Source organism: Pseudonaja textilis, chromosome 1 (genome assembly GCF_049901715.1).
Source record: "Pseudonaja textilis isolate UNSWEBS1 chromosome 1, rPseTex1.2, whole genome shotgun sequence".
NCBI classification, from domain to species: Eukaryota; Metazoa; Chordata; class Lepidosauria; order Squamata; family Elapidae; genus Pseudonaja; species Pseudonaja textilis.
This window is the reverse complement of record NC_141990.1, coordinates 3,317,328-3,329,501: the sequence shown is the minus strand read 5'-3', so window position 1 is coordinate 3,329,501 and position 12,174 is coordinate 3,317,328. Positions and strand designations below refer to the sequence as shown.

At 51.2% G+C, this 12,174-nt stretch overlaps 1 protein-coding gene across 1 annotated transcript in view; it reads left to right on the top strand.

Annotated features, from left to right (window-relative positions):
• The window catches only part of NCOR1 (nuclear receptor corepressor 1), a 187,637-nt gene that overhangs the window by 117,853 nt on the left and 57,610 nt on the right, over positions 1-12,174 (top strand). Inside the window, 3 exon segments of the mRNA XM_087924448.1 lie at positions 4,011-4,140; positions 6,013-6,202; positions 9,693-9,866. Of these exon segments, the coding sequence (XP_087780574.1) occupies positions 4,011-4,140; positions 6,013-6,202; positions 9,693-9,866 (494 nt within the window).

Genomic DNA, 12,174 nt, shown 5'->3' with positions numbered 1-12,174 from the left:
CTTTCTTTCTCTTTCTATTTTTCTCTCTCACTGCCTTTCTGTTTTTCTTTCTCTGTCTTTCTTTCTCTGTCTTTCTTTCTCTGTCTTTCTTTTCTTTCTCTTTTTCTCTCTTTCACTGCTTTTCTGTTTTTCTTTCTCTGTCTTTCTTTTTCTTTCTCTGTCTTTCTTTTCTTTCTCTTTTTCTCTCTCTTTCACTGCTTTTCTGTTTTTCTTTCTCTGTCTTTCTTTCTCTTTCTCTGTCTTTCTTTTCTTTCTCTTTTTCTCTCTTTCTGCTTTTCTCTCTTTTTTTCTTTCTCTGTCTTTCTTTCTCTTTCTCTGTCTTTCTTTTCTTTCTCTTTTTTTTCTCTCTTTCACTGCTTTTCTGTTTTTCTTTCTCTGTCTTTCTTTTCTTTCTCTGTCTTTCTTTTCTTTCTCTTTTTCTCTCTTTCACTGCCTTTCTGTTTTTCTTTGTTTTCTCTCCCTCTTTCTTCCTCTCTCTTTCTTCTCTCCCTCTCCTCTTTCTCTTCTCTCTCTCTCTCTTTCTTTTTCTTTCTCTTTTCTCTCTGTCTGTCTGTTTCTCTGTTCCTGCGTTTTTCTCCTTTTTCTTTTTCTTTTTCTCTCTCTTTCTCCATATCTTTCTCTCTGTGTGTCTTTCTCTTCTCTTTCTCTTTTTCTCTTCTCTCTCTCTCTTTCTCTCTTTCTTTCTCTTTCTCTTTTCTCTCTGTCTGTCTGTTTCTCTGTTCCTGCGTTTTTCCCCTTGTTTTTCTTTTTCTCTCTCTTTCTCTTTCTCTCTCCATATCTTTCTCTCCGTGTGGTCTTTCTCTTCTCCGACTTTCTCTTTTTCTCTTCTCTCTCTCTCTCCCTCCCTCCAATTTTGCCCGGGGAACATCCCTTTCCTGCAAAGATCTAAACCGCAATCGGTTTGCACTCAGTTGTCCGGAACAGAAAGATTACTGCCGCTCGGTTGTCTGCCTCGTAAGCTGTGGTTGTGTACTCCGTGACCCACAAAAGGCATCTTTTAAAAGAAAAGCAGAGGAAGTTGGGAGGAACCTCCCTGTTTACTTCTCCTTTTTCCTGCCCATTTGCAAATAGGAATTAAATAGAAATAAAACCCCGGTACGACCCCTCCCCCTCCCAAACCCTCCTGGCAACAAAAATCACACCGACCACATGCCGGTAATCCTCGACTTACGACCACAATTGAGCTCCAGGTTTCCTCTGCTTTAACCGATGAGACCTCGGTTAAAGCGGCTTTCATCCCATCTTACGACCTCTGCTTCCCGCCGTTGTTAAGTGAACCCGCTGCAGCCGTTAAGTTGGCGACAACGGGTCTTTAAGCAAATCTAGCTTCGCCGTTGAACGCCGTTCGTCGGAAAGATGCAGAAAGAGATCGCGTGGCCCCGGGACACTGGGATCGTCGTAAATACGAGTCCTTGGCCCCAGCGCCTGACGTTCGATCACATGATGATGGGGAAGCTGCCGTGGTTGTAAAAGTGCGGGAAAATAGTGACTGTTCGAAGTTGCAACGGTGCTGAAAAAAAAAAAGAAAGACTTATGACCCGTTTTTCAGAGTTACGACCATCGCAGCATTCCCCACCGTCACGTGATCAGCCTTCCAATGCTTGGTAACTGACTCAAGTTGATGACGGTTTGCAGCGTACCGGGGGCCACAGGATCCCCTTTTGTGACCTTCTGACAAGCAAAATGTTCTGACCCAAACCTGGTTCCAAGGAAACAACCACGAAACGGCGGTAACAGCAAAACCTTTTCATGATTCTTCACGAATTCCGTTCCTTCCCGGTTCAAAGGCTGTTTCAAACTCATTGTCTCTGATAAGAAGGAGCCTTGCCAAGGTTGTGCAACGCTGCCAAGAACACTAGATAAAGTTGCCAAGAAATAGTTCAAACACAAAGAGTCACCAACCAAGATAGTCCGAACGTCCACAAGGCTCGAGTGCAAAAACGTCTTTGCTTCCTGCAAAGAGCTCCAGTTTCTCAGCTGGCTTTTATCTTCTTGAAGGAGGGGCCATGACCTTGCAGCCTTACTCCCGAGTCACCCGTGCTGTTGCAGCTGCTCTTTCCTTCGAGCGGCCCTGGGCACAGGCTCCTCGGGGGACTCTTCCTCACTGCTGCCAGCCTCCACAATCTCCGAAGGTAGCCTTCCTCTCTCTGGTGGTCCTGGCCCCATCCCCGCCTCACACGCAGGCCCCTCATCTGAGTCCTCGCTCTCCGAGACCTTAGCCATACACACCTGAGGCCAAGCGAACCACAACACAAAGTCCAGGGAGGAAACCACGTTCATTTAACCGTGTGACTTAATTTAACAGCGGCAGTGATTCACTTAACAACGGTGGGGGGAAAAGGTCGTAAGATGGGATAAAACTCCCTGAATGGATGCCTCACTTAGCGTCTGTGTGACTAACTGAACAGTGATTCCTTTAACAAGCATGGCAAGGAAGGTCGTAGAACGGGGCCAGACTCACTTAACCAATGTCTCGCTTACCAAACGGTAATTTGGGCCTCACTTGTAGTTGTAAGTTGTAAGGAATATAGTTGTAAGGAATATAACAGCACTCGTCTTCTTTCATCCGTTGATTTATTGCAGTGGTCAGGGAACAGGGGTAAATTACCCCAAATGGGGTAAAAGTGAAAATCTGGGGGTAATGAGGAGGTTGCGCTGGCCAATGGCGGAACTATCGGCATAGCAGCAGTTATTAAAACACCCTTGAGGCAAATTTATCCCCTCCACCCCACCCTTGTTTCCTGGGTCGGAAATGACTCCAGGCTAGATTCTGCAAGAGCCGCACCGCCCGTTTTTTAGGGGAAGGCGAGCTTCTGGCATAGGGCAGAGCATTTTGGGAAAAGGGACGCTTTCCCCGCGCTGCGATGACCGCACGCTTTTGCGCACAGTTTGTGTCACCGTGGCTCCCAAATATCATCCTCCTTCCCGCTTCCTCGCCCCCAGGCCCTGCCTGCCTGCCAACTAGCCAGCCAGCCCGGCTCCCTCCCCGAAGCCTCTCATCACTGCCAGGCACACAGGAAGCGAAGAGGCACCTGCAACTGCCGCCTTGTCCCCGAGAAAATTCCCAGAAGCCCTCGGGAAGCCTGGTGACATTTCATTCCCTGGAGCGAGCTATCCCGCCTTCTTCCCAGCCACGGGGGGAGGCACCTCCTCCCGCCTCGACCTCCAAATTATGTGTCAGCAGCCTGAGGTGGCCGGGAGGGGAGAGGCCGGGAGGGGTAACGTCTGCGTTTATAAATTTTTGGGGGTAAGAGGTAAAAGTTCCCTGACCCCTGATTTATTGCATAGATTTTTATGCCTGCCAAATTCACACATGACATTTCCTGGGATGGAGAACTGAATAGTTTCCTTACAACCTCAGAATTTCTCAAATATCTATATTAATCTTCCTGACGTGCCTTCTTTCTCCCAATCTCTAGGGGCGAATTCATCGATTGTCGGGCCCGTTTGGGCCACTGGGCTTAATGTCTGTTTTGTCACTGATGTTTTCCTCAGAAGGAGAATATTGGTAGCTCAGGGTTGAAATGAAGGGTCCTTGGCGCTCTCTGAACGTGGTTGTTTTCTTGCAGACGTTTCATGACCAAGCTAGGTAATGTTGTCATGGCTAGAAGAAGTGTGATTGTAGAAGGAAGAGAGCTGTGTGGTCCTTGCTGCTTTCTGAGTTTGGTTGCTTTCTTGCAGACATTTCATGACCCAACTAGGATACATCATCAGTGATAGAGGGGAGGAGGAAGAGGAGGAGGACTGTGAGGCCCTTGGTACTGTCTGAACCTAGTTGCTTTCTTGCAGGCGTTTCATGACCCAACTAGGGAACATCATCAGTGATGGAGGAGAGGGAGGGAGGAAAAGGAGGACTCTTGGTAGCATCTGAGCTTGTTGGTTTTCTTGCAGACGTTTCATGACCCAACTAACAGTCCTCGCTCGTTTCCTCTTTATAGAATCGTTCATTTCCTCTTTATATAGAATATTTATCTAGAATGTTACTGAGGTGATTTTTCTCCTTCCTCCAGGATCTTTACAATGGACTCCAAGCCTTCCCTCTTAAATCCCACCGGACCCCTGCTGCTATCATCTGCGATTAAACAAGGGCCGATGGATTTACAGCAGCTTCAGCACCGGGCAGCCATCATACCACCAATGGTAAGTGCTGGAGAGATGGGAACTCTTATCTTCCCCTTTCTTCTAAGCCTAGAGAAAGGTATAGGGCGGAGTTGTTGCCTAACTTACTGTTTCTCAGCATTGGCATATTTAAGAGGGGAGGATTTCCATTCCCAGAATCCCCCAGCCAGGATGCTTTAAGAGGAGTGGACTTCCACTCCCAGAATTCCCCAGCCAGTCTGCTTTAAGAGGGACAGACTTCCGCTCCCAGAATTCCCCAGCCAGCCTGCTTTAAGAGGGGAGGACTTCCACTCCCAGAATCCCCCAGCCAGTCTGCTTTAAGAGGAGGATTTCCATTCCCAGAATCCCCAGCCAGGATGCTTTAAGAGGAGTGGACTTCCACTCCCAGAATCCCCAGCCAGTCTGCTTTAAGAGGGAGGGCTTCCACTCCCAGAATCCCCAGCCAGGATGCTTTAAGAGGAGGGCTTCCACTCCCAGAATCCCCAGCCAGGATGCTTTAAGAGGGGAGGGCTTCCACTCCCAGAATCCCCCAGCCAGGATGCTTTAAGAGGAAGGGCTTCCACTCCCAGAATCCCCCAGCCAGGATGCTTTAAGAGGGTGGACTTCCACTCCCAGAATCCCCAGCCAGCCTGCTTTAAGATGGGAGGACTTCCTCTCCCAGAATCCCCAGCCAGGATGCTTTAAGAGGAGGACTTCCACTCCCAGAATCCCCCAGCCAGGATGCTTTAAGAGGGAGGGCTTCCACTCCCAGAATTCCCCAGCCAGTCTGCTTTAAGAGGGGAGGACTTCCACTCCCAGAATCCCCCAGCCAGGATGCTTTAAGAGGAGTGGACTTCCACTCCCAGAATCCCCCAGCCAGTCTGCTTTAAGAGGAACGGACTTCCACTCCCAGAATCCCCAGCCAGCCTGCTTTAAGAGGGGAGGGCTTCCACTCCCAGAATCCCCCAGCCAGGATGCTTTAAGAGGGTGGACTTCCACTCCCAGAATCCCCAGCCAGCCTGCTTTAAGATGGGAGGACTTCCTCTCCCAGAATCCCCCAGCCAGGATGCTTTAAGAGGGAGGACTTCCACTCCCAGAATCCCCAGCCAGGATGCTTTAAGAGGAGGACTTCCACTCCCAGAATCCCCCAGCCAGGATGCTTTAAGAGGGGGACTTCCACTCCAGAATCCCCCAGCCAGCCTGCTTTAAGAGGGAGGACTTCCACTCCCAGAATCCCCCAGCCAGCCTGCTTTAAGAGGGGTGGGCTTCCACTCCCAGAATCCCCCAGCCAGGATGCTTTAAGAGGGTGGACTTCCACTTCCAGAATCCCCAGCCAGCCTGCTTTAAGAGGGTGGGCTTCCACTCCCAGAATCCCCCAGCCAGCCTGCTTTAAGAGGGGAGGACTTCCTCTCCCAGAACCCCCCAGCCAGCCTGCATTAAAAGTGATGGACTTCCACTCCCAGCCAGCATGTCTGTTTTTTTTCCTGACAATACACCAACTTAGAACCGTTCATTTAACAACCATCCAAAGTTGCAACTGCATTGAACAAACTGACATAGGACTGGCCCTTACGACTGCTGCAGAATCCACATGGCCACATGGTCCAAATTGGGGCTCTTGGCCACTGGTTCACATTTATGACGGTTGCAGCCTCCTGCGGTCGTGTGATCTCCCCTGGCTAGGTTCCGAAAACAAAGTCAACGGAGGAGGCCAGACTCGCTTAATTGACCCCATGATTCACTGAACAAAGGGAGGGATTCGCTTTGCGTCCGTAGCCGAGAAGGTCGGCGAAATTGGGCGCGGCTCACTGAACCACTAACGGCCTTGTTTAAAAATGGAGGTTCGCGGCCCAAATCGTGGTCATCAGTCCTGACACATTTATCGGTTGCCTTTGTCCCCTCGACATTATCCAGGAACGGCTACCCATCATCCCCGGCTTCCCCACCAGCGGCTACACCCTCCTCCACCAGCACATCAAGGCGATGCACAAGTCCAGCGTCTTGGAGGAACAGCAGCGCCAGAGGCAAGAACAGATGGAGGCGGATTTCCGGAGATCCTCCAGTCCCTGCAGCTCGGCGAAGAGCCCCAACATTGAGTGGGATGGTAGGTGAAGTAGCCCCCTCCACCTCTACCCAGGGGCATTGTGGGAAGCCGCTTTGCACTGATCCTGGCTGAGTCTCCAAGTCAGGGGAGGCCTTTGCCATCTCTTTGCGGGGCGATCCGTGCAATCGAAGGATGGGAGCCTGTTAAAATGTAGCTATGGCACTGATTCTCAGCTTTGCCCAGTTGAAGTTGGGTGGACTTCCACTCCCAGAGTCCCCCAGCCAGCATGCTTTAAGAGGAGTGAATTCCAACTCCCAGAATCCCCAGCCTGCATGCTCCAACTCCCAGAATCCCCCAGCCAGCATGTTTTAAGAGGGTGGACTTCCACTCCCAGAATCCCCCAGCCAGCCTGCTTTAAGAGGGCAGGACTTCCACTCCCAGAATCCCCCAGCCAGGATGCTTTAAGAGGGGAGGACTTCCACTCCCAGAATCCCCAGCCAGCCTGCTTTAAGAGGGCAGGACTTCCACTCCCAGAATCCCCAGCCAGCCTGCTTTAAGAGGGCAGGACTTCCACTCCCAGAATCCCCAGCCAGGATGCTTTAAGAGGGGAGGACTTCCACTCCCAGAATCCCCAGCCAGCCTGCTTTAAGAGGGCAGGACTTCCACTCCCAGAATCCCCCAGCCAGCCAGCTTTAAAGGGGAGGACTTCACTCCCAGAATCCCCAGCCAGCCAGCTTTAAGATTGGAGGACTTCCAATCCCAGAATCCCCAGCCGGCCTACTTTAAGAGGGAGGGCTTCCACTCCCAGAATCCCCAGCCACCCTGCTTTAAGAGGGGAAGACTTCCACTCCCAGAATCCCCAGCCAAGATGCTTTAAGAGGGAGGACTTCCACTCCCAGAATCCCCCACCCAGCAGGCTTTAAGAGGGGAGGGCTTCCACTCCCAGAATCCCCCAGCCAAGATGCTTTAAGAGGGCAGGACTTCCACTCCCAGAATTCCCCAGCCAACATCCTGTAAGTGGGCAGGACTTCCACTCCCAGAATCCCCCAGCCTACATGCTTTAAGAGGGGAGGACTTCCACTCCCAGAATCCCCCAGCCAGCATTCTTTAAGAGGGGAGGACTCCAACTCCCAGAATCCCCCAGCCTGCCTGCTTTAAGAGGGGAGGACTCCAACTCCCAGAATCCCCCAGCCAGCCAATCCCACACATTTCTCTCCCGGGCGTCCTTCCACGGCTCTCTCTTGGCCTGGCCACGGGTCAAAACCCTGAAGCAAGATAGAGACAGGCCTTGTGGTTTTGATTTGCAGCCTTGCCAGCTGTTGGACTTCAGTGAAACAACAGGCTATAAGTTTCACAGGGGGAGCCTGAGAAACCGGGGCAGGCTGACCAGACCGCCTTGTGCCAAGGCCGAAACCCGGGAGGTACAGCGAGGAACGAAGCTGTTCTAAAAACAGAAACTCTGCTTGTTTGCGTGCCAGCAGGGCCCTTAAACCATGTTTGGAATCAGGCATCGAAGCCGCGGCAGAGCTGGTTCCGCTCCTCTGTCATTAAATCGAGGGTAGCGTCACCATTTCTCATCGTACCTGTTTTGGCCTGCCCATTAGTCCTCGACTTACCACCGTCCATTCAGTGACCGTTCATGTGATGCCCCGGCGCGTGGCACAAAGGCAACTCAGTCAGATAAGCAAGAAGAGTCCCTTTGTTATCTCCAACTTTGCCCCCAGTATCCAGGTTACCTTCTGGGCTGGAGAAAAACTCTTTCAGGAACAGCCTTGGGCTGCAGAGAATTAAGTCCAAAACGTGGTCAACACAAACTGTAACTTAAAAGTTCAAACAAACCGAGCTAATTAACTAATTAACTTGACAGGGCAGGAGAAGGAATTTCAGACTTGAAAGCATGGCAAAACTCACACAGTTGGGAAGAGGCCAGGAACACAGATAAGCCACGTTCACGCTTGCTCCCAACAACTTGCTGCACGCAGCTTCCCTTTTCAAACACTGTGTTCCCAGCGGCAGCTAATGAAGGGAATCAGGGCCCTTTCCTCCCCGTAAGCCACGCAACCGACGTTTCTCCCTTCTCCGTTCCTTCCTGTGTGCGTGCCCTAGGATGAAGAAGGGGTAGGCCTGGGTTTTCCTTTGAATTCCCTCTCCCTTGTTCTACCTGTCCCTTGTTCTACCTCTTCCCTGCTCTGCCCAGCCGGACTTTGCCCTTCCCCAGTTTCTCCCATAGCCAACGGAGCCACACTCCCACTCAGTCCGCTGTTCGGCTTCCTCCTCTTGAGTCAGATTCCGACAGGGTCATGTCAGTTCAAAAGTGACCACAGCGCTGCAAAAAGGGACTTAGGGGTGTTTTTCACACTTAACGATTGTCGCGGCGTCCTTGGCGGGGGTGATGTGATCAAAATTGAGATACGGGGGCGGGGTGTGTACCTTGGGTGGGGGTAATTCATTCCAGAAGACGCGACGGATATTAAAACCGATGGATACCGCTATTCTGGGAGGGAAAAGAGCAAATTTTTTGCACGTCGAATCCGTGGAAAAACTTTGAATTGCTTCAAAATGCGTCGAATGCTGAATTGGTCACGTTGGGAAGCACTCGAGTCCCCGAGGTACGACTGCACTTGGCGGCTGGCGTGTACAGCTACTACTCGACTTAAACGATCACAAATGAGCCCAAATTTTCTGTTGTTCAGGGAGACATTTGTGAAGTATTTTTGGCCCCGTTTTTACAAACGCCATTGGTAAGTTAGTCAGACCGTCGTTAAGTGAATCCGTCTTCCCCGTCGATTTTTCTCGTGAGAAGGTCGCCAAAGGGGGGGGTCCCGTGACCTTAGGGCACAACGACGGTCATAACTGCGGGTCAGTTACCAAGCGTCTGAATTTTGATCCCACGACCATGGGGACGTTAACAAAGGTCGTAAGTGCGAAAACCGGTCATCGGCCGCTTTTATTCAGCACTGTTGTAAGTTTGAACGGTCACTAAACCAGCTGTTGCACACTGAGGACTAACTGTATTTTTGAAATCGGTCATAAAAATGGGGCAGAATTCGCTTAACAGCTGTTTCGCTCCACAACAGAAACGTCGGGCTCAAACGCTGTCGTAAGTTGAGGACGACCTGGGGAGTGCTCTTTTTTGTTGGTTTGTTTTCCTGTGTACATTTTTAAATATCTCATTTAGTTTTGTTGTATTTCTTTACCTTTTGGGGGGGGAGTTCGTAGTTTTAAGGACGTGAATTAAATAATCCTCCTCCTTTAACAACTCCATAATCCCTTTGCAGGGTGGAGTTTGGGCAACTGAATGGAGCGGAGTGTTTGACTGGCCAGATGCCCTTCTGGTCACCAGTGCGGAGTTTTTTCCCCCCAGCCGATAAATTCTCATCCTGGCCAGAGAGAGAAATATCTGCCTCTGCCTAGGATCGAATTCACAGCCTCCTGATTGTGAGGCGAGAGGTCCCCACCGCTCCTAAGGATGTGAATTAAATAAAAAATAAAGATTACGATGCCGTAATTTGTCTCGCTTGACTGAAGCTCTTCCTTTTCCCCTTGCCAGCAAAGACAGTGGCCTACATGCCCTATGCCGAAGTCAAGCGGGCCATGGATCAGGAAGCCCAGATGCAGAACGCAGCGGCCCGATCGGGCTCACCTTACCGCCTCTCTCCCCGGGACATGAACAAAGCTTCGCCCCAGCCGGACATGAACGCCACTCGTTACAGTGTCCCGCCAGGTAAATTCTCCCCCTCGCCTTCCGTCCGCTTCCCTCAGGGGGTACGGTGGGAGGAGGAGTGGTCGTGGCCCAGGAAAGTCACGATTTGGGAGTCCTCGGTGCTTCTCTGAGGTTAGGGAGGGTATTCCTGCGGACGTCGCATGACCCAGCTAGGTGGCGTCATCAGGGATAGAAGGGTTTGTGGAGGAGGAGAAAGGAAGACGGTTGGGACGGTCCCGTTGCTTTTAAGCTGGGAGTATCTGTTGCAGACCTTTCATTACCCAACTAAGTAACGTCGTTAGAGCTGGAAGGAGGAGGGCTTGCATATTGTAGGAGGTGGAGAAGGTGGGAGGAGGATGGGGAGGAGGAGGAGAAGGAAAAGGACTGTGAGGTCCTTGGTGCTCTCTGAGCTGGGTGGTTTCCTTGCAGACGTTTCATGACCCAACTAGGTAACATCATCAGTGCTAGAAGGGAGTAGGGTTTGTGGAAGGGGAACAGGAGGAGGAGGAGGAGGAGGAGGAGGAGGAAAAGGACTCCTTGAGGTTTCAGACCCAACTTGGTGCTCTCTGAGCTGGGTGGTCCTTTTCTCTGAGCTGCAGTCGTTTCCTTGCAGACGTTTCATGACCCAACTAGGTAACATCATCAGTGCTAGAAGGGAGTAGGGTTTGTGTGGAAGGAGGAGGAGGAGGAGGAGGAGGAGGAAGGAAAAGGACTGTGAGGTCCTTGGTGCTCTCTGAGCTGGGTGGTTTCCTTGCAGACGTTTCATGACCCAACTAGGTAACATCATCAGTGCTAGAAGGGAGTAGGGTTTGTGGAAGGGGAACAGGAGGAGGAGGAGGAGGAGGGAAGGAAAAGGACTGTGAGGTCCTTGGTGCTCTCTGAGCTGGGTCGTTTCCTTGCAGACGTTTCATGACCCAACTAGGTAACATCATCAGTGCTAGAAGGGAGTAGGGTTTGTGGAAGGGGAACAGGAGGAGGAGGAGGAGGAGGAGGAGGAGGAGGAAAAGGACTGTGAGGTCCTTGGTGCTCTCTGAGCTGGGTGGTTTCCTTGCAGACGTTTCATGACCCAACTAGGTAACATCATCACGGAAGGAAGGAAGGAGGGAGGGAGGAAGGAAGGAAGGAAGGAAAGAGAGAGAATAGGAAGATAGTTGGGTCCTTGGTGCTCTCTGAGCTTGATGGTTTTCTTGCAGACGTTTCATGACCCAACTAGGTAATATCGCGAGAGCTAAAAGGGTGGGGGGTTTGCGGATTGGAGCAAGGGGAGAGGAGGAGGAAGAGGAGGAGGAGGAGAACAGAGGTCCTTGGTGGTGCCTGAGCTTGCTTGTTTTCATGCAGATGTTTTATTATCCAGCTAAGTCATATCATCAGAGCTAGAAAGGAGGAGGGTTTGTGGAAATGAGGAGGAGGAGGAGGAAGAAAAGAACTGTGGGGTCCTTGGTGCCCTTTGAGCTTGGTGGGTTTCTTGCAGACATTTCATGACCCAACTAGGGAACATCATCAGTGCTGGAAGAGAGGGCGGGGTTTGCTCTCTCTTTTTATACAAGTGGCTTGATATATCGGTATTGATTGGACTGTCATTTTCTTCACAGTGGTTCCTTGATTAGGCTGTTGCTTGCTTTAGCCACTACATATCAACAGAGAGCAATTCCCCCCCTTTCCTTTCTAGCACTGAGGATGTTGCCTAGTTGGGTCATGAAACGTCTGCAAGGAAAGCACCAAACTCAGAGAGCACCAAGGACCCAACTATCTTCCTCTTCTCTCTCCTTCCTTCCTTCCTTCCTTCCTTCCTTCCTTCCTTCCTTCCTTCCTTCCTTTTTTCCCTCCCTCCCTCCCTGATGATGTTACCTAGTTGGGTCATGAAACGTCTGCAAGGAATCCACCCAGCTCAGAGAGCACCGAGGACCCAACTATCTTCCTCTTCTCTCTCCTTCCTTCCTTCCTTCCTTCCTTCCTTCCTTCCTTCCTTCCTTCCTTCCTTCCTTCCTTCCTTGATGATGTTTCCTAGTTGGGTCATGAAACGTCTGCAAGGAAACCACCCAGCTCAGAGAGGACCACACAGTCCTCCTCCTCTCCCTCCTCCTGGTCCCCCTCCTCCCCCTCCTCTTCCCGCTCCTCCTCCTCTCCGCAAATCTTCCTCCCTTCTAGCATTGATGATGTTGCCTAGTTGGGTCATGAAACGTCTGCAAGGAAACCACCCAGCTCAGAGAGGACCCCACAGTCCTCCTCCTCATTCCTCCTCCTCATCCCTCCTCCCCCTCCTCTTCCCTCTCCTCCTCCTCCTCCTCTCCCCAAACTCCTCTCCCTTCCAGGGCTGATATTGTTCCCT